The 22,621-nt window shown below is 41.8% G+C and overlaps 1 protein-coding gene across 7 annotated transcripts in view; it reads left to right on the top strand.

The window, feature by feature from the left end:
* Positions 1–19,071, top strand: part of FOXN3 (forkhead box N3) — a 239,605-nt gene extending 220,534 nt beyond the window's left edge. For 4 of the 7 annotated variants that reach the window (XM_028496297.2, XM_028496296.2, XM_028496295.2 and 1 more), the window contains 2 exons: positions 14,103–14,315; positions 15,355–19,071. In XM_028496297.2, coding sequence (XP_028352098.1) covers positions 14,103–14,315; positions 15,355–15,904 — 763 coding nt within the window. In that variant the 3' untranslated portion in view covers positions 15,905–19,071. The remainder of the gene's footprint in view (positions 1–14,102; positions 14,316–15,354) is intronic. The other 3 variants (XM_028496301.2, XM_028496299.2, XM_028496298.2) reach the window with 1 other exon arrangement.
* The last annotated feature ends 3,550 nt before the right edge of the window (positions 19,072–22,621 follow it).

The raw sequence follows: 22,621 nt of genomic DNA, 5'->3' as shown, positions 1-22,621 counted from the left end.
GCCAACTTCTCCTTCTTGGGCCATCAAATTATCCTGGTCTCTTTGCAGATTAAATGAAGACAGATGAAACTAAGTTGCTTTATTCTAAAAAGGTGGGATAAGGTGAACAGAAGGAAATGGTGGGCAAGTTAGTCATTAGATTCTAGGCTAGCTGGTCGACCTCTAGACTTAGCCCTGTCACTTCCCAGTCCTTTGACTTTGGGGGGATGTCTGACCTCTCTGGGCCTCAGTTCCCTCATCCATGAAATCCTCTAGTCCTGGGAAGGGTTGCAGTGAAACTCACATGCAAAAAATCATGTGTGAAAAGTGCTTTGGTAAGTGATGTATAAATACCAGGTGGCATCAGTTCCCCTGCTTCTGCGAATCCAGTCAGTTGCCAAACCACATGAACTCTTCCTTGGGAAATTTCTTTCCTCCATCCTTCTCATCTCCTCTGCCAGCCCCAGAGTAGGGTCTGTCGCTAGCTTGGAAGCCTCACACGCACCAGTTTGAATGCCTTCCTCCTATTCCTTGCTGCTTCTCTCCCCGCCCTCGCCCACCCATCAACCATCGCCAGACTGATTTCCTAAAATGTGCCTCTCCAGCTGTCTGCAAAGGCATCCTCCTTGGCTCCCACCACATCACCCTGATGTCCCCCTGGTCCTCCCATCTCCTTGAGCCAAATTTGTTCTCCACATACATCCAGTGTTTGCCCATCTTATTCATACAGTTTCCCCTCTGTTGATTTCCCTCCGACGCCATAGACAAGGCAGCATATCCTTCATGGCCCATCACAAAAATGATTCCTTCACAAAGCTTTTCTGCACAGGCCTCTGAGCCAACATCAGATTAATTTCTCTTCTCTTGGAACCCATAAGCCCATGCTCTGGTCGTGACCCTTTGATGAGTGACCCTAGGTGTGTGTGTCCCTCTGTCCTCTGTGTTTGCTTGCTGAGGACAGGGGCTGGGTCTCACTCACTTGGCTGATGTCTCATTGCATGTTGCACAGCTACTTGTTTAGAAAAGGCCTGCCATGCTGGGCTGCACCCCTTCACAGCATCACCTTCTAGCTTCTTTCCTGCACGTTTGGATCAAGTTCACACCTAATGGCGATTTTGCCTTCATAGTGTTTCATGTCCCAAAGGAAACCATCCCAGGAAGTCTGTTAACTGGGCCCTGAGGGACATGTAGGGTCGAGCTCCCTGATGTGAACCAACCATGTGGAGATTCTCCACTCACTTGGGTCTTTTAATCCTCCCAGCAAACCAACTACTTTTGCCAGGATGGAAGTCCTTAATCTTCATGGCAGGCGCTGGCATTTGGAACCTGCTAAGGAGGAAAGTTGGTAGGAATTAGAATAGTCATAGAATGATAAAAACCACTTATCATTTCTATTAACCAGACATGGTGATACTTTCCAAATATGGGAAGGTTCTTTTTCTTGTACTTCTCCCCTATTTTTCTTAGATACCCTGAGATCAGTAATTGAATTCATAAATGGTAAGCCTCTTCCGTGAAGCCAAAATATCCATGCCTTGGCCTCACATTATGAGAGAGACATTCTGTTTTCCATTCATTCTTAAAATTGTTCCTGCCTAACCTCCTAGTTTACCTGGCTGAGAAGACTTTGAGACCATAGACTGTTCTCACGGGGAGTAACAATCTACTTTCCTGAGCAGATGCTAGGTACAGACTTTCAGTTTGTCGTCTTCAGCATCTTTTCAGTGCCTTTGAAAGCAAACGAAGCTCTCCATGTGGCTCCAGCCATTCCCTCAGAGAAGGGAAGAGCCAGGCAGAGCTAAGGGAGGCCTGAGACCGGGCTGGCCTTCAGCAGGAGCTGCTCCTAATTTTAATTCCTAATTTTAATTATTACCCTCATGGCATATATTATTGCAAAAATTTACTGATTAGCCTCTAGAAGCATTATGTAAAATATAATTTTTTTAACTGGTTATGTTCTGGTTAGAAGATAACATAGCACTACAGCAAAACAATGATGTCTTGTTTCTGGTAAAAGAGTTGCTACTCGTCCAGTCCAGCCAGTGCCTCACCTAGGCTCCTTCCACGGTAAAAGACCACAAACAGGTTCAGGGCTAGACCTATGCATCAGTCAGATCCAGTTGGGAAACAGAAGCCACACTAGGTACTCGAATAGAGAGACTTCAAAATAAAGAACCGTTAACCAGGTAGAAAGTTATTAACCAGGCAACTGGACGGGTAACAGAGAACTCAGGGTATCACGGAGGAAACAGTTGTAGGAAGCAGCCACATCCCCTCGGGTGAGGTTGGAGTGACTGCCCCTCAAAGCTGGACCTCAGACCTCAGAGGAGGGGCTGGGGCTGGGATCCAGACCTCTTAGGAGGTACCACTGAGCTGGGCTGGAATCTCTGAGCTCAGAGGAGGGACCCGTAGAAGGACCAGAGGTATCTCTAAGGAGAAAGCTCCTGCCAGTGAACGTACCTCTCAGGGAACGTGAAGAAGTTGGGTCTCCGGTATTGGAAGAATCACAAACTGGATTCAGCAGCTGCTACAGGAATGAACTGGCGCTGCAGAGGGGAAGAGGCATTGCTGGGGTGATGCAGGAACAGGAAGCACACAGGAAGGAGCGTGTCCCCTCTTCCTCCACCCCCTTGCCAGTCTCTCGAAGGCAGAGCCAGGAGTGCTGCAGAAATGTGGCTTGCCCAGCCCAGCCTGCCCCAGCCTACGAAACACTACAGTAGGCTGGGATTGGGGCTGAGTGACAACAGCTTCATAACGTCTGTCCCCTTACAAAAGCACTCATAGTCGAAGAGTGACCTTCCTCAACATCACAGGAGGTTTAAGCAGAATCACTTCGGTGAAATGTACAACCGCAGTTTGCAGAAACTAGACAAGTTCCCAATTGCATAAATAGAGATAAGAAGTGCGTTAGCAGTCCATTTTCCAAATACCAATTCTGCACTTTCCACCTCAGTTTAAGGGACATTAGGGAGAGGAATGTCACAGGTTCTGGAAGATCAGGGACCCTTGCTTATAATACCTTTGCCCTCTTTGTGGCCCAAATAGGAGGCAGTGCGACACTTTCAGGAAAAATGAACATAAACATAGCTAGGTGGGTATTTGCGGGAGACTGTGTAAAACCCATTAAGAAGTGTTTGGAGGGGACGGGGGGGTCTTGTTTTGCTTTTTCACGTTCATTGCAATTGCAATTTTTTTAAATTTGGCCATGTGTCAGTTGAACCTAAATTCAACTAAGGTTAAAGGGAAAACAGTCCAGCAGAGAATAGAACAACAGCAAACGTCATCCATCAGACCATGTGGCAGTGACCAAGGGTCCCTGGGGGTGTTCACATGTTTACAGGGGTTGCTGCCCCCATCAGTTCAACTGGGGCTGGCAGGAGGGCCATAAAGTCATTAGCACCCCCTGAAGACCTGTTTCCTACTCTGCTTCGTGTGACAGGTTTTCTGTGTGAGTCTAAGCAACTTCTCCTTAAGTGAAAATATTTGTCTTTCAGGGATTTTTTTTTTTCCTCCACTGAGTGGCAAAGGCCATGTTTGTTTGTCTTAACTCTGAAACTGTTATTGACATAGATGGAGTGTTACTTTTATTAGCAGATCATTACACAGCTTGTATTTGCTGGGGTCCTTTGCATATAATTATGATGTGTAATCTCCTTGTAAGAGTATCTGTCAATAGTATAATTGACTTTACAGTGTTGACTTTTTACTCAATAACCTCAGGGATCGGCCCATCCTTAGACATTGGAGACCTGCTTATTTTTAAATTTGCTTTGGGCAGAGAGTCCTCAAGACGCATTATCCTCAGAATAACTGTTCCCACGTCTCATAGTTTTATGCCCATGTCTTCTGCTGTTTCTCCAGTGAAATTCCTTGCAGAGAATTAGCTGAATGGGACTAACAATTCTAATCCAAGAGGAACTGTTTCTGGAACTCTTGGGAAATGGGAGCATAAGATTTCTTACATTCATAGAATTATGGGCTGCTTCCCAGGTACAGGCCATAGCAATCTCCTGGGTCTAAGCCACCTTGTTTTCAACTCTTAAGACTTTTTGACCCCAAGTGACCTCTCAGGTGGCAGAGAAAAATTAAACGTCCAGGGCTTGCCAGAGGATTGAGAGAGAACTGGTGGGAGGGCCATCCTTCGTATGTCAAGAGAGCACAGAAATTGCATGCAGGAACTTGGGGGACCAAGTTTCCTGGGTCCATAGCCTGCAGCTATGTGACCTTGGGCCAGGTGTACCCGGGCTTCTCACAAGAAAACCAGCACCTGCCTCATGAGTTATTAGGATTAACACACAGTTACATGCCTGGCGCACAGTAAACATTATACAGGTGTTCAGTAAATAAATAATTAGAAAAACAGACAACCCTATTCATAAGTGGGAAAGGACTTGAACGGACTTATGTCCAAAGAAGAAACACAGGTAATCAATAAGCACATAGAAAAATGCTCAACATCACTAATCATTAGGGAAATGCAAATCAAAACCAGAGTGAGATACCACTTAACCCCCATTAGGATGGCACTATCAAGAAAACAGAAAATAACAGGTGTTGCCAAGGGTGTGGAAAAATTGGAACCCTTGAGCACTGTTGGTAGGGTTGTAAAATGGTGCAACCACTGTGGAAAACAGGATGGCAGTCCTCCAAAAATTAAAAATAGGAACTAACATATGATCCATCAATTCCACTCCTGGGTATATACCCAAAAGAATTGAAAGCAGGTTCTCAAAGAGATATCTGTACATCCGTGTTCGTAGCAGCATTATTCACACAGTAGCTAAAACGTGTAAGCAACTCAAGAGTCCATCAGCAGATGAACAAACAAGCAAAATGTGGTACCTATACACACAATAGAATATCCAGCCTTAAAATGGAAGGAAGTTCTGATACATGCTACAGTATGGATGAACCTTGAGGACATTTATGTTAAGTGAAATAAGACACTCACGAAGACAAATACTGTAAGATTCCACTTATGTGAGGTACCTAGAGCAGTCCGATTCATAGAGAGAGAACATAGAATGGTAGTTGCCAGTAACTATGGAGAGAGGGAATGGGGGGGTAAATTGTTTAATGGGGACAGAGTTACAATTTTACAAGACGAAGGGTTCTGGAGATGGATGGTGGGGATGCCTGCACAATGTTATGAATGTATTTAATGCCACTGAACTGTATGCTTCAAAAAGGTTAAGATGATAGGGGTTTTTGTTTGTGTATTTTACCACAAACTTTTAAAAAGGAAAAAAAATGAAATGAGTAATGGAGAGAGCCTTACGGAGTCATCCAACCTGCCCTCCACAGACCTTCCCAGGTCCCCTTTCTGGGTACCTGAAGCTTAGTCCCAAACCCCAGAAAAGGCTTTAGATTGGGCTTCTGTGCCACCTTGAGGACAGTGCACATTTGTGGCAAAGCCATGGTTTTGAGGAGTCATGACAGTAGTCTAAACCATAGCGTGTTGTAAAATTATAAGGAAGTTCCATTTGATCACCACCTAAGACTGCTTAATTGTATTTGGATCTCTAAGAACCTCAAGTGAAAACTGTACTTCCCGTGGAACAGGAAGCAAGTCAGAAATTAATGGTTCTATACATACAAAAGATTAATACATAGGTCCTGTCAATATAGAGTCACCAGGAAAACCTGTGTATCAGCTTTAGATCTACTCCTCGTCATTCTCTTTGTCTTTCCCTTGGAGAAGATGTTTGTCACAGGAGTTTAGGAAGCCTGCAACCTTCAGTTTTAAGACAGGGTGGGGACCAGTTATACAACTGGAGGGAAAGTTTGCCACTGATCTTTTTCTTTTGTATTGTATTTTGTTTTGTTTTTTAAAAACCAAGTACCTGTCAGATTTTATCTTCTGAAACCATGGTCTTTGAAGGCAATTCTAAAACTCAGTATTAGGTTATGCTTAGTGGTGGGAAGGAGAGGAGGAAATATTACTAAAGAGAGCAGTTAAAGGGAAGAGGAGAAAATACCAGGAGGACAAAGGATGCACAAGAGTTCGTACTCGGCTGCTGGCTCGGCTTTTTGTCTTGACTTCTGTCTCTTCTGGTCCAGAAATCTAAACGATGACCAGCAAGTTCCCTGTGTAAAATTTGATCAGCGTTCTGGAGCTGCTCCTCATGTTTCAAATCAATGGTATTGGTTTGAAAGTCCAGGTGGCTTTTCCTATTGTATCTAAAAATCCTCTGCTCTCCCGGTATGCAGAACTGTGCCAAATGCAAAACGGTTCATAGAGGAGAGTTTCAGGATCATTCCTGTTGTGTTCTGCGATCTAGTACAGAGAGGGAGTCACATTTACCTGAGTCTTTTAAGGGGACAATTTGCAGCTCATGGGAGAAAATTGTGCTCCTTCCTGCCCCCGCCCTGGAGGTGACCACTGAGACAGAAGTCCTGGAGTTGTTGAACCCATATGCTTCCTGGCAAGGGCTACCCAGCTGGAGCAAGCACCAGAGGCCCCTGCACCTGCTATCTGAAAGATAGCCATAATCCCAAATTTTGTATTTACTATTCCTAGGTTTCTAAAAGTGTTTTTGATATCTGTAAATACTATATTTAGTTTTGCTTGGTTTTGAGTTTTCTATAACTAGAATGATACTATATGTCTTCTTTCCAACTTGCTCTTTTTATTCATTATTAAGTTTATTTGGTTTGCTGCATATAGTTGTAACTGATGATGATTTTCATGGCTGTATAATATTCCACTATGTGGCTATACCACAATTTTTTTTAAGACATTTGAATTGTTTATAGTTCTTCGCTGTTACAAGCAAAGCTGCTATGGAAATTCCTATACATGTCTCCAGTTTCATTTAAGATGCATGTCCAGGTGTGGGAATTGTTGGTTTGTAAGGTATGAACATGCTCAGCTTTACCAGGTGATGACAAATTGTTTTCTAGAGTGCTTGTGTCCATTTACACTCCTACCAGCAGAGTATGATATTTCCCATTCCTCTCCATCTTCACAGACATTTGGAATTGTCATACTTTGCAATTTCAACCAATCTAGTGAATATGTGACAGTATCTCATTGCATTTTAATTTCCATTTCCCTTCTTACTAAAGATATTGCACAGTTCTTCATATATTTAATTGGCTGCTTGAATGTGCTCTTTGATGGATTGCTTGCTCACCATTTTTATTCAGTTTTCTATCAGGTTGTTTCTCTTTCTTATCTTTGTAGGAGTTCTTTGTATATTCTGGATATTAATCCTTTATTGACTATATGTGTTGCTAATAACTTTTCTAAGTTTGTGGATGGTCATTTCATGGTCCATAATAATGTCTTTTGATGAACAGTAGCTCTTAATTCTCATGCTTGGTAATCATTTTGTAATGAAATCTAGTGTCTTTAAAAAGTCCCTGTTCCAAGATCGTATGGTCTTCTATAGTTTTTTTCTAAAAGATTTTAAAAGTTTTTCCCACTCATTTCAATCTATAATCCATCTGGAGTTAATTATTTGTATATTGATTTTTTCCAGCAACCTTGCTAAATAAAATAAACCACCTTAGTAACTTTAATAATTCATCTGTAGATTCTTCTATGTATAAAATTATATCTTATATAAATAATGGTGTGGATTTTTCTAATTCTTATATCCTTTATTTTTCCTGTCCTATTGCAGTTAGGACCTCTGAGTAAAAGTAATGGTAATAGACATCTTTATATTGTGTCTTATTTTAAAGGGAGCTATGTTATTGATGAACAATTGATACAATGTTTGTTATAGGTTTTTATAGGAAATATACTTTATCACAACAAAAAAATTCCTTCTATTTTTGGCTTGCTATGATACTTTATCATAAATGATTGTTGAATTTCATCAATGAAATGTTTACATCATTTAAGATAACTATAAATTTTTTCTCTCATTGTTTTTTACTTGGTGAATTACATTATAAATTCCCAATTTTGAGTAAAATCTGCATTTCTGATATGCTTATGATACATTATATTTTTTACATATTGCTAGTATTGGTACGCTAACATCTTATGTATGAATTTTGCGTATTTGTCCATGTCCATGTTTCTCTAGTGCCATTTTTATCTAGTTTTCGTGTCAGGATTACATTATTCTCATATAATGAGTTAAAGAGTATTTGCTATTAGATTCTCTGAGATTAGGTAAGATTGGAATTATCTGTTGCTTAATGTTTGATGGACCTTACTTGCAAAACACTGTGGAGCTGGTGTTTTCTTTGGGGGGTGATTTTTAACTATTGATTTAATTTCTTTAATGATTATAGCATAGCTTATTTTTTATTTCTTTTTAAATTCATTTTGGTAACTGTAGGGATTTGTCCATTTCACCTGTTTTCAAATATGTTGGCATAAGGTTGTATCTAGTCTCTATTTCATTGATTTCTGCTACTTTATAATTTCCTTTCTTTCTTTGAGCTTATTCTTTTTTGTTGTGGTGGTCTGGATTGGATACTTTTATTTTAAACTTTTCTTCTTTTTATATAAAAGTTTAAGGTTATAATTTCCTTCAAATGACTGCTTAGTTGCATCTGTAAATTTTGATACCTTTTATTTTCATTATTGTTACAGGTTCAAAGTATTTTCTAATTTCCATTTTGATTCCTTCTTTGACCCATACATGTTTTTAGAAGTGTGTCTTTAAATTTTCAAACCTAGGAGGAGGTGGTTATTTCTGATTTCTGCTTTTAGTTACCTCTTCAGCATTGATTATTAATTATACTACATTGTGGTCAGAGAATTGACCTGTAAGATACTGCTTTTTTGATATTTGTGGAGACTTGCTATGTGGCCTAGTAGTGTATATCAGTTTTTATAAATATTTTGTGTGTGCTTCAAAATAATATACCTTCTCCATTATGAGCACATGTTCTTTGTATGTCCATTAGGTCAAGTCTACCTATTAACCATGTCTGTGTGTGTCTTGGGAGTGGGGGGGGGTGGAGGGAAGGAAGGAGGGAGGGAAGGAGATGTGGGTTTGATCATTTCTCCTTATAACTCTTCCAATTTGGGGTGTATTTTGAAGCTATCTAATTGGAGGTCTCCATGTTTAGAACAGTTATATCTTCCTGGTGAATTGAACCTTTATGAATGTTTAATGACTCTCTTTATCTGTAATAAGGATTTTTGCCTTAAAAATCTATCTTATCTGGTTTTAATGTAGCTACACCAGCATGGCACAATGTTTTTCCTCCTTTTACTTTTAACCTTTCTTAATCCTTATGTTTTCGGTTCATCTCTTATAAGCAGCATGTGGCTTTTTAAAAAATCTGTGTTCATGAGCTTTACCTTTTAATGAAGATTTTTAGCCCATTTTAAATGACATATTTGGATTTATTTCTACCATCTTAGTTTGCATTTGTTTGTCCCCCCTTTTCCAGATTCCTTTCTAACATCGTTTTAAATTGATCACGATTCTTCCACTCCTCATTCCTTTTCCCCCTCTTCTGATGGTTTAGAAATTATATATATTTTTCTCTTCTTTTAGTGTTGATCCTAGAACTTTTAACATGAATATTTTAAAATGTGTAGAGTTAATCAGTATCTTTAACCTCCTGATCAATACAAGGCCCCTGGAATGCTTTAACTTCTGTTCTCTCCACCTCCCAAATGATATGCTACATTTGTCTAGGACTTTAGTTCTATTTCACTTTCTTGTTTGTTTGTTTTTTTTTTAAGTCAGTTGTTATTATAGTCAGCCCTCCATATCCACAGATTCGGCATCCATAGATTCAATCAACTGCTGATAGAAAATATTCGGGGAAAAAAAAGAATTCCAGAAAGTTCCAAAAATCAAAATTTGTTTGCCCTGTGCACCAGCAACTATTTACATCGCATTTACATTGTATTAGGCATTATCAGTAATCTAGAGATGATTTGCAGTGTATGGGAGGATGTGCGTAGGTTATAAGCAAATACTATACCATTTTATATAAGGGACTTGAGTGTTTGCAGATTTGGGTACCTGTGGGGGTCCTGGAACCAAAACCCCACAGACACCAAGGGACGACTCTATTGTATTGTCTAGTCAATACTTGATTACATTTTCTTTGCTTATCATTTTTTTTCTTGCATCTGAGACCTTTCTTTTTGTTTTTGTTTTTCATTTTTATTTTACACTGGAGTATAGTAGATTTACAATGTTGTTAGTTTCAGGTGTACAGCAAAGTGATTCAGTTATACATACACATATATCTATTCTTTTTCAGATTCTTTTCCCATGTAGGTTATTACAGAGTACTGAGTAAAGTTCCCTATGCTATATAGCAGGTCCTTGTTGATTATCTATTTTATATATAGTAGTGTGTATATGTTAATCCCAGCCTCCTAATTTATCTCTACCCTCCACCTTTCCTCTTTGGTAACCATAAGTTTGTTTTCTAAGTCAGACCTTTCTTTTTGGATCATTTTCTTTTTTTTTTCTGAAAAATTTTCTTAAGAAGTTCCTATAGCTGAGTATCTGCTTTTAATTAAAGTCTTGAATTTTTGTCTGAAAATATATTTATTTTGCCTTCATTCTTAGACAATAGTATTGTAGTTTGACAGTTATTTTTTTCTCTTTCACTTTGAGAATATTGTTCCACCTTCATCTGTGTCGTTGGTTTTATCTTAATTGCTACTTCTCCTTAGGTAATGTGTTTCCTTTCTACTCCTTTTTTTTTTTTGTATTGTCTGTGATGACTATGATGTATCTAGATATGCATTTCTTTTTATTTATCCTCCATGGGACTTGTTGGCTTTCTGAATCTGAAGATTGGTAACTTTCATCAAAACTAGAAAATTCTCAGCCATTTTCTATTCTGGGATTGGATCTTCCCCATTTTTCCTTTCGCCCTGGAACTCCAGTTAGATTTATATTGGATCTTCTTACTATGTGCCATATTACCCAATCTCTCTTCCATATTTTCAATCTCGTCATCTCTCTCTGCTGCATTTTCTATCATATCTTTAGCTCCATCTTTCAATTCACTAATTTTTTATACTTTTTTTTTTTTTACAACTCAATTACATTGAGTTTTTTAATTTCAGGGATTATTTTTTTTCAGCTCTAGAAATTCTATTTGATGCATTCCAAAACCTGTCTGCTTGGTTTTAATAATCCAGTCTTTCTTTCTAATATTTGTCAATTCCCTCTTTTATTTTTTTATACATAGTTTACATTCTGTGCCTAATTACTGCAATATTTTCAGACTTTGCAGTTCAGATTCTATAGGATGTTTTTTCTGTTGTCTCTTTATGGTGGCTTATTTCTTTTGCATTTAATGATTTTTTTTTTCATTGTGAACCTATCTTCCTTAAAATCTTATCTGTGGGAATTCTTTGCGGCCTGGGTTTAAAGTATGTTCTTCCAAAAAGGGTTTGTATTTTCTTCTAGTAGGCACAGTTGGGCACTTGAAACTAAATTTAGCTTAAGGTCTTTTGGTCCACACAGTAGAATTCTGGCCTCATACCCACAAGACTTCAGGCTTGTGGTTAAAAATTCTCAAGGGAGGCTTTTCTTGTCTCCAGTTCCATCTGGAGCTGAGGTCAAGGCTGGCTTTTATCCCCATTGTCTGCCTGTGAGGGGCAGTTATTTTTCCCTAGGATCTCATTGAAGGCGTCATCATTCAAGGGTCCTAGCTTTTTATGTGGCATTTTTACATTTATACGTTCCTAGTGGCCTGTTTGGTGATTTTAGGTTATGAGCTTCTACTTGAATGTTTGATTAAACTTGATATACAGGAATCCTGACGGCCTCAATGTGGCTGGCTTTCTTCAAGAGAGCATTTGCTTTTAAAACTTCTGCTGGTAGCCTGGGGACCAAAGCATCCAAGGCCACTTTAACCCCCTCAAGGGGCCACAGAAACCCGGGAGCTGCCCAAATCAATCCTCCTGCCGTTCCCTCCCCCTCAGCTTGGGCTCTTGTCCCAGGGCTAGAGGAGGCATTTGCCTCATGAAAACCCTGCTTTTCCTGCTTGCCAACTGATCACATTTCAGATTCTGTCCCGTTTTTTTTTAGATTTTCGTCTGTGTGTGTGTGAAGTTCTTTTGGTACATGTGCATTTATGTAGAGCTCTAAGAGTCCCCTTATTTTCCAGGGAACCCAGCAATGACTCAGAAATATGTTGCTGCCCTTTATCCAGGATCTTTTGTATGATAGTTGGAAGAATGCCTTCTAAATGTCTCCTCTGCCAACTGGCTGGAAATGGAAGCTTCAGGTCATCTCTTGTCCTCTGTGTCTTTCTACCTACAGTCGGTTTTGGACAGAAGCGCCGCACTTCTAGTGCTGCTTCTATTATCCCATTAATTGCACCTTCTTCTTTTCACAGTTGGCAAAAGACCAGTGTTCTCAAGTAAATCCCTAAGGAGGACAACTTCACCCTCAATGCTAGCTCGGTTTAAAACCACCAGCTCCAGAGAGAACCCTAGTACACAAGTGAAAGGTGGAGACAACACTGAGATCAATACTGATGATACGATAATGGAACAAATCATGAACCCGTACAAAAACCAGCAAAATGGCCATGTCTCATCAGAAGCTATACCTTAACTTGTTAGTTGCAAGCGTTGCTCATTGTTGGCCTGAACTAATGTGATTTCTCACCTTTTACGTTCAGTATTTCCCGCCCCCGCCCCCCCCCCCGCCCCGCCAATTTGACGAGAGAATGAATACCAGGTTTTTATTTGAGATGAATAACATGTGGTTCTGTGGCATCCTAGTAGAATCGGGTGGCTTTAATTTATGCTCACATGAGTGTTGTGAGTATTGTTACATAGAAGCTTAGCTAAAACTGAAAAATGGCAGGCATTTCAGATGTATCGAGTGTTCATTTTAATGAATGATTTTTAAGGAGGTGGTTAGAAATCCCCCTTCCAACATGTCCAGGATGCCTGGTTTCTTCTTTTAAAGTAGTTGGCTCCCCAGAATGACAGCCCCTGCAGCAGGAGGTCTCTGACACCAAGTCAGTGCAGCCAGCATGTCCCACCATGAACAACATTGCATCGAGTGATTAATAATTGAAGGAGCTTGTCACTTCCTACTGAGTTTGTGTGTAATTTATGGATTATGAGCCCATGCTAAAATCTCAGGGAAAGCTAATTGTATCAATATCAAGTGTGAGAGAGATGTATTTATATTTTAATTCTGACTCCGAGAAGTTACGTCTGTGTACCTGTTTTCATCCAGAAATGTTGTCAAATGGTAAGTTGTTTCCTGTCTTCATCACAGTAAGCTTGGTTCCTGGGGAGGACAGGGAGACATTTAAGTTTCCTGCCTGAGCCGTCTTTGAGAACTAGTAGGGCCACCTCGGATGAGTCACGGGGCTCCCTGAGTTTATTCTGTTTGTCTGTCTGTGAAGTGGTTGTGTGGGGCCAGCGCTGCAAGGTGTGGGGTGTGGAATCCTTGTTGACGTGCAGTGTGTTTCCGGGAGGAACCAGAGACCCTGCACTACACAACCTTGAATTCAAGAGCTAGGGAAGTGATTCGCTGCTCTCTTATCCTTCACTTCCTATGATGCCTTTACGAAGAAGGTCTCAGTGTGATTCTGGTGTGTCTTGAGTGCTTCTCTCATGCTTGCTTATATCCTTGTTTGTTTTTTTTTAAGTATAGTTGATTCACAATGTTGTGTTAATTACTGCTGTACAGCAACGTGATTCAGTTATACTCATATATACATATTTTTAAATATTCTTTTCCATTATGGTTTATGCTTGCTTATATCCTGGAAAGAGAAAGAGAGAAAAAGAAGTTCTCAGGCTCAGAACCTTCCCTCCTATGATAGCATGGAACTGAAATGTACCATTGCTTTCATTCTGGTGTATTTCTCCCACTCCTCCACCCTGCACCCCAAACGTTTTACTTAAAAATATGTTTCACCTGTGGAGAAAAAAGAAAGGCAAGCACAATGAACACCATATATACCTTTCACCCAGATTCACTAAGAATTAGATTTTTGCAACACTTGCCTTTTTCTTACTCTTTTGCTCGTGGAATTCTCCTCCCTGCCTAGAACCTCCGGCCCTCACATCCAAGGCCAGATGCCATGTCTTCCACAAACCTCCTTGTGCCCCCTCTCTGCCCCCTCCAGCTGTAAGTAACCCTCCCCACCTGTGGGTATTCATCTCCGATCACTGCCTCTTACGAACGCCTTCTGTGTGCCAGGCACCATCAGGATTACCGCTGCCGTGCAGACGGGATCGGTGCTCGTTCCACAGGGTGTGTGGCCGAACCAGCAATAAGCATCACAGTCCTTGCTGCTATGCCAGGCGCTGGTCCAGGTGCCGGCAGGCGTTCGCCCACATCCTCAGCCCAACAACCCCGTGAAGCAGGGGGCAGATGCTATACCCACTTTGCCACTAAGGAAGCACAAGGGAGGTCAGTTCACTGCTCAGACATACGGACACGATAACGTGATCAGAGGTGTGATGAGTGCTGTCGGGTCCCGATGGGAATATACAGCAGGTGACCTAGTTATAGGGAAATCAGAAAAGAGTGAGAGTCGGTCTGATGATGTTGCGAAGAGCTCAAGCTTAAGACTTTGGTTCTCATGCCAACTCTGCTACTCATTAGCTGTGTGGCTTTAAGTAAATTACCAGACGTCTCCAGACCTCACTTCCAGCATCCGTAAAATAAGGATGCTAATATACCCACTTTATAGTTAAACGCAATCATCTGTGCAGACGCGGCAGGGCGCCTGGCAGGTGGTAAGTTTAGTAGATGGTAGCTTATTGCTGTCTCGTCTGTGATCTAACCATGACTTGCTTCTCTGTTCATCTGTGCACATCTTTGTGACAGTCTGGATTTGATTCCACCTCGGATGCCTCCCCCCGGGACCCTCCCTGAGGCCGTGCATTTATATTAGGTGTGCAGTGAATATTTGTGGAATGAGTGAATGAGGGAAGGGACGCAGGAGTGAGTAGCTGTCACCACAGGGCAGGTATCTCTCTTTTTCCTGAACATGAGATTTAGTCTTCCAACAAAAGGCTCCTACCAGAGCCGCTTTAGAACAGAGCGGCCTTTTTTCTCTGAAGTACCCAGCCAACATCGCACGGGGGTGTCTCCTCCGCGGTGTTGATGGGTATGTGAAACCAAGCACAGCTTGATTTTTATGGTTTAATAGAAGAGATGGCGCTTCCACCGCTGTCACTTCAAAAGAGTGTTGTTTTGATGTCTCAGCTGCACAACTTGAGTGAAAATGTCAATGATAGGAGATAAGCAGGGAAGACGGAGGTGTCAGGATTTAGGACCCTGTCTTCAAAGCAGACCCACCTGTTGGCACATCGCCGGATTGGATGTCCAAGCGTCTGCTGTGGGAACGCAGGGGGCTGCTGGGTGTCTCGTCACAGGGGTTTAATCCGTGTCCTCTCTTGTCTCCCGTACCTCCCCCCTCCCCACCGCTGTCCCCGCCCCGCAGGAACGGCCTCACCAGCTGCCGGATGCGGACTGAGAGCGAGCCGTCGTGTGGCTCCCCGGTGGTCAGTGGAGACCCCAAGGAGGATCACAACTACAGCAGTGCCAAGTCCTCCAACGCCAGGAGCACCTCGCCCGCCAGCGACTCCGTCTCCTCCTCCTCGGCCGACGACCACTACGAGTTTGCCACCAAGGGGAGCCAGGAGGGCAGCGAGGGCAGCGAGGGCAGCTTCCAGAGCCACGAGAGCCACAGCGAGACGGAGGAGGATGACAGGAAACGCAGCCCGAAGGAGGCCAAGGATGCCCTGGGGGACAGCGGCTACGCGTCCCAGCACAAGAAGCGCCAGCACCTCGCCAAGGCAAGGAAGGTCCCCAGCGACACGCTGCCCCTCAAAAAGAGACGCACGGAAAAGCCCCCCGAGAGCGATGACGAGGAGATGAAAGAGGCGGCGGGGTCACTCCTGCACTTGGCGGGGATTCGGTCCTGTTTGAATAACATCACCAATCGGACGGCAAAGGGGCAGAAAGAACAAAAGGAAACCACAAAAAATTAAAAACAAGTCACTGATTTGTTTTGAACTTACGGCCATTTGGTTTCAGCATGTCAGGAGATTTCTAATGATTTGTGGCAATATCAGCAATTTATTATTATTTTTTCTTTTTTTTTTTGGTTTGGTTTTCTTTCTTTTTTTTTTTTTTTTTTTTTTTAATTTGCCCCCCTCCTTTGTTTTGGACCCTTAAGAATTTTATGTTTAAAGGAGATTGAAGCCATAGAACTCATATTGACACTCAGCTGTTTTACAAAAGCTTTTCATTATCTGAAGACAAAACCGAAAAAGCCAAAATTACCATTGCTTCCTCCAGCTTGTCAGAAACCCGTGGCTGAATCCACAGGGATGGCAACGATAATGCCACGGGGATACACATCCGGCACTTAGAAGGCACGTGTGCAAAGTAACCATCGATCAGGCCCAACCTTTAGGTTTAAAAGGTCAGGATGTGCACCCAGTTGGGTTCGCTGAGTGAATGCACATAAGGCAACTGAGGAGAAGGAAGGACCCCTGGTCCCCCTAGGAGCAGACCCAAGCTCGTGGCACTGGGCATCCAATTGTGCCAGGAAAACCCTTGGCATTGCCCCAAGCGTGCGATGCAGGGGTGGGGAGGCGGTCACCAGTCCTCTGTGCTTCTTAACCGTGAAGCCTGGTAGCATCTTCCGGGGTGGACACTGGACCGTTCGTGTTCAACAGGTGTCAGTGACTCATGAGAAGAAACTGGGTCCGTTTTTAGTGATGTTGCTAATCACTGAATTCTGTTCTACGTTAAATGAAGAGAAGGTTCCACAAGCCATAAGCCTGAAGGTTGGTCCTGCACACGCACGCATGCGCGCACACCACACACACACACACACACCACACACACACACACACACACACACGAGAGAAAAAGAGAGAAAAAAACTGATGCAAAAAGCAAGCTATGTCTTCTTAACTGCCCAAGTGAAAATCAAGTTCTAAGAAATTACAGTAGCTGTTAACGAAGGAAATCATGGTACAAATCTTTTTCTGTCTGTCAAAACCATTTGATCCAAGTGAAAACAAAACAAAACAAAAAGCTACAGAACCTGCCATTAGTATTGTGGTGTATTTTTAAAAGATGAAAGGCACATTGATGGACAAACTAAAGTAAAACATGGCAAAAAAGAAAGGAAAACAAATTCCTATACTGCCCTCAAAATGGAGTTTGCAATTATTGTCAGTCAGGATTCATCTTTGCGAAAATCAATGATTTCCACATTCAGCCAGTGTAGCCAGCAGAAATTTCTGATCCACAATGCATGGAATTCCTTTGAAAAAAGAAAAAAAAAAAAAAAGAAAAAAAAATCACAAAAACACAAACTTTTTTTATTCAAAAATAAAGTTCTTGTAAGGTAAACAATGTATTTAGCATGAAGCATGAATTATTTTCATATAAATATAGAAAATAGAGAAAAGGCTATGCCTCTAATTTTTAAGCCCTTAGGCTTAGAGGTTCTTTTGGTTTTCTTCTTTTTTTCCTTTTATTTTCCTTTCCTTTAATTTTTTTCGTTGTTTTTTTCCCCCCTTTTTTCCAATTATTTTGTTTTTGTTTTTTGAAGCAGGTGTTTAAGGTTTAACCTTCTTCAGGGACAAATTCTGACTGTTGGGGAGCTTACTTTGCAATACAAAATCTCTTCGTGTTCTGGTAGGGCCTGGATGGTGGAGCTCTGCACTGCCTTGTCTGCACTTCAGCCCCGACCCCCTCTGATTCTCTGTTGAAAAGTGTGTCCTTTCTCTTTGTCTGTACATGTTTACCATGACGCAATAATTTGAGGGCAAACTTAGTAGTGAGTGTGTATGATAGAATCAAGAGAATTATGGGACGCTGACTTGAGAAAACCATGACCATGATTTGGTTTCGAGGAAAAAGGCAGTGAATAATTATGCAAATTCACCAGGAGAAGGGGAAACACACTGATGGGCCTTATTGGATGAGGGTGTGAGTTAGGGTACATGGGAAGGAGGAAGTGACACGGGTGTTGGAAGGACCAGCCCCAGATGTTTTCCCGTGACGCCATCTCATGGTGGGAAGGAGGGGCTGGCCGTCTACCACCTGGGCACACGAACCAACCTGGAATGAAGCCCACCTAGATTGTGAGCGCTGAATCTAGACAACCAGATGATGCCACGCGGACCAGAAACTCCTGTTATCTTTGCCTAAAAGAAATGATTTGGGGAGATCCAGAGAACCCTCTAAAAGAATTTGATCTTCCACCCACATGGAAGGGAATTTTAAAACATAAACAAAAATGCCCACTCCCATGGCTCAAGAGAGGATGGTGAGGGAGAGGGAGGGCACTGGGCTGATCTTGATTTTTAAAACAGGACAGGGTGGGCCATTGTGGAGCCCATCTGCCAGCACCAGGCACTGTCAGAAGCTCCATCAGCCAGGACGGTGGAAATTAACTGGTGCATTATCTTCCTCTGGGTTGCTGATGAGAGAACCTGAGGAAAAAAAAAAAAAATAGATCTACACTCCTACACAGGTCAAATTCATTACCTGAACCTGAAAACTTCCAGCATACTTGTTCAGGGTGTAGATGGGAATAAGGATGTCTTTTTGAAGTGCTCTGTTCCCTCTGTCTCCCCAAACATCTGACACCCCAAAAGCCATCCACAGCTGTGGAACCTGGGCGACACTTTTTGTGTTGTCACCTGACTGAGCCCACCGCAGTCCCCCACCCTCACCCCACCCCCAAGGTCAAATTCAGACTTCCCTCCTGAAAGACAGAGGTAAACATCCAGGACTGTTTCTGGCAGGGGATTTCTTCCAATTCAAACCCCACCGTGGGCTGTCTCCCCTCATTTCCTTTTTCTAAAGGAGCAAAGGCCTCTTTTAGAAAATAATAAAATGCAATGTGTGTGATTTACTTTTCTGATCTCTTTGAGAAATAGATAAATATCTTATAAAAGTGTGTTCTTAACTCCAGAACCACTCTTTTTGCATAAATACCTCATCGGGCAGCTTTCTAAGTGTTATTTTTCCTGAGTCTCCCTCAGTCCCTTCGTAGGAGCCGCTGGGAGACCTAGGGGAAACTTTAGTGAGGGTACTTTTTTCTATTTTTCTTCTGTTTTTGGAGGCATACACATTATGCATAACCAAAACAATGGCTCAATTGTGTTTAACTTTGTATTTTGATTGTTGAGAAAAAAAAAAAGTATCGATGTGTATGTGGCCGTTTGTAGTGAATTCATTGCAGAATGAGGTTGTCCATGTCCTTGCCAAGCCAAGGGGCAGGAGGCACCCTCTCTCACCCCCTCCTCCAAGAGCAGTAGAGAATTTAAGCACAAGCCTATTTGTGAAAGAATATTTTGCTCAAGTGTAATCACTTTAGTCTTGGAATTTCTTCCCAAACGTCAGGTGTTCTTTTAGCTTCCAAACTAGCCTATGTACTCATTAGTCTGACAAAAATTGCCTGAGCACCGTTCAAGGGGTGTGGTGTTTTTGCTTTCGTTTCTCCTGCTGGGAGAAGTGGCGTTTCATGTTCATTCCAGTATCTCACATACTCACGTGGGGCAGGGGGGAGGGGAAAATGGGGAACTATAGCAATATTTGAAGATGCTTTTGGAAAACAAACGTGAACACATCCGTCGGCACCATGACATCTACAGTTACTTGCTGTTGGTCCTCGGACGCATTTAAGAGAAAGAGATTGTAAGCTCTTTTTTTCTTAAATGATATACACGTAGACAGTTATTTTTATGCTTCTACAGTTGTCTTTTATCTTTACCTAGTATTATGTGGAAAAGGTTTGCATCATAGATTTTTCCCAGCCTTATGATATACCCTAAGCTCCACCCTCCCTTCCCCCTCTCTAAGCAGTATATATACGTTCAAGAGTTCTTTGGTAAAACTGTCTATCTGAAACTAAAATGAACCCAACCCACATCGAGATGGTGGTGTGAGAAAACCCTGGCCAAGACAACTGTAGCAGGTTTTTTATTTAGTCTTGGGGCTGAGTTTTTAGAAGGGATGTGTGGGAGGCTTTTCCTAAGAGCTGATTTTCAGCGTGTCTGGCCCTTGCTGGGCATGGCTGTGAATATCACGGGGCCACTGGAGAAGGCCGTCGCACTGAATGGTGGTCTCACCCGGGACGGCTTCGGGCTGTGGGCTCTGTAGAGGGAAAACCGTCCGGATGGCTTTTGTGCCCACCTCAGTCCTGGGACGCGGCAGGACTGCTCAGCACCAAGTGCTACCAGTTCCTCCTTTCAGGGACCGCCACTCCACGTGTGTGGGCCCTTGGCCTCTGTCATCAAAGGGCTCTCGGAGAAGGAATCAGAGTTATGTGCAAGTGACCTACATGGGAGGGTTTTCCATATGGGATTGGATTCAACTCAATGTGACTTCTCTTTCCCTTTTAAACTTGATTCAGGTTGGGACTCGTTTCTTTCTGGTGGATCACAGCTGCCCAGATGTTGCTTTTTTCTTTTTTATGTTTCTGTATTTTTCTTTCATCTTCAGGATTTTTTTTTTTTTTTTTTTTTTGCCACCAAAAGAACGCATTTGAACTCCGTGTCCCCTCTTGATTGTGACTTAACCAGTGTTGACAGTTAAATCCTTTGTGTCGTAGGTCCCAGCTCGAATACTATATCAAACACTGTTATGCACATAATGCAGCACTGTGATCTAATTTAAATAATACTTTTTTATTATTTATACTACTATATATAATATACATCAACACTTTTGCTATATAACCTAAGTGATAACCCTCTTTTTAGTTACCTGCCAAAACTCGGGACTTTGGTTTATATCGCAGTTAACACAGTTACAAAGTTGTAATGGTGTCTTTTTTTCTTTTCTTTGTAACGGAATGTGTAAATCAAAGTATATACGTTGTGTGGTGTTCCCCCTTCTGGAATCCCATGAGGATTTACACATGGCATTCAGTGTTCTGTAGAGTCCCGCCTGCCTTTGTGAATTCATCTGTCAGCCCCTCTTCCTTTGAGAGAGAGCCGGTGATGGTGGTAAACTCCTGTTCTCTCTCTCTCTCTCCCCTACTGGTTATTCTTGAATTAAGCACAGACTCATCAGCTCCGTTGCTTTATCGTGAATATAGCGTGTGACCTTGCAGTTCTTCCACAGTTCAGCAAACAAGTGCTAGCTTCACTGACCAAAAATGAAGGAAGGAAAATCCGATTTTTAAAATGATCCATCTTTTAACAGCCGAAACCAATGTGTCTATGGTGCTGCATTTTGCTGTCTGTCCTACTTTTGAAATCAGACTTGGGTGAAAGATCACTTCTTACTGTGATCATGCTCACAAGTACCCTTCCTGTTCGTTTTGTTAGTGTTGAAATCGAAACTATTTATTTGGAATAGATGCAACAGTGTTTTCCACTGTATTTCACTTGCAAAAGTTGAGAATGGCCTTCCCTACTTTTTGCAAAGAGTTAATATTCCATATTGGATTCTCAAAGACTTCGATATGGTGAATCTATCAAACCTAGAAATTGTCTTTCATCCTTTCATGACTGTGGCCTGAGTTCCCAACCCCTCCCTTTTTTTTTTTAGATGAAACTCTTAGCACAATTTCAGTTATTTAAACATTCAGCATTTCTTGAGTATGTATGTTGAGACATCGACGCTCACAGCTGATTCAGTAACCAGTATCCTGCTGTCATTCACACTCACTGCTTATACTGCCATGGTAACAATGTGGAAGAAACAAGTATCCGTGTGTGTCTGGGAAGCATTATACACTTGTACATTTTTTTCTACTCTGATTCTGTAACATTTCTGAGTTCTGCTTTTGTTTTACAGAAAAATAAATAAATAAATAACAGTGATAAAGCAATCAGAAGACAAGAGGTTTACTCTCATTACTTAGGGTCATGTGACCTCTGGCCAATAGACCTCGATGGCCAAGTTCCTTTACTCGAGTAATAAGGTTTCAAAAGCCAATTTTTTTCGGTATTTTTTCTGTATGAAACTGCCAATACCATGACTAGACAGGGAGAACCATAGAGGAGACAGTGATGTTCAGCTGCGCTCGCGTTACCTAGAGGAGCAGTGTGGAAGCAGGCACAATCCGCCGAAGTTTAGGGACCTGATGGTGTTGCTTTGGAGGCATCCATACTTGCATTTCGCATTCTTCATATGTAATCATATTGCCAAAGACAAACTATTTCATCATTTATTGTAAATAACACTTTTCCCCAGACCTACCATAAAGTTTCTGTGATGTATTGTCTTCCAGTTGCAATAAAAATTACTGGGCTGCATCAATTAAAAAAGAATAACAGGAGAAAAACTGAAAAATTCATGAATGCATAGAAATTATACAACTCTTTCCTGAACAACCAATGACTCAAAGATAAAATTAACCATAAAGTTTCTGTGATGTATTGTCTTCCAGTTGCAATAAAAATTACTGAGTTGCATCAATTGAAGAAAAATGCCACGTAGTATTGTGTGCACCGCGTCTCCATATGCAAATGCTGAGCGGTAAAATCATTTCTATTTCTTACCTGCACTAGGGTATGTGTTCTGTTTCTTACGGTCTGGTGTTAGAGTCTCCACTGTACTTATCTGTGCCTATCCTCATGCATGCTTCCTTTTCAGGAGAAAATCACACACCTTTTGCAAATACACAGATGCACAGCCTAAGGGTGGGCTCACCTGTGGAACCCGGGAGAATTCCAACTCTGACCTGAAGAATTGTGGGACAGCAGGCCTCCTGCCACGAACCTTAG

This window comes from Physeter macrocephalus, chromosome 11 (assembly GCF_002837175.3).
Source record: "Physeter macrocephalus isolate SW-GA chromosome 11, ASM283717v5, whole genome shotgun sequence".
In the NCBI taxonomy this organism is placed as follows: Eukaryota; Metazoa; Chordata; class Mammalia; order Artiodactyla; family Physeteridae; genus Physeter; species Physeter macrocephalus.
This window is presented reverse-complemented; position numbering and strand designations above follow the sequence as displayed.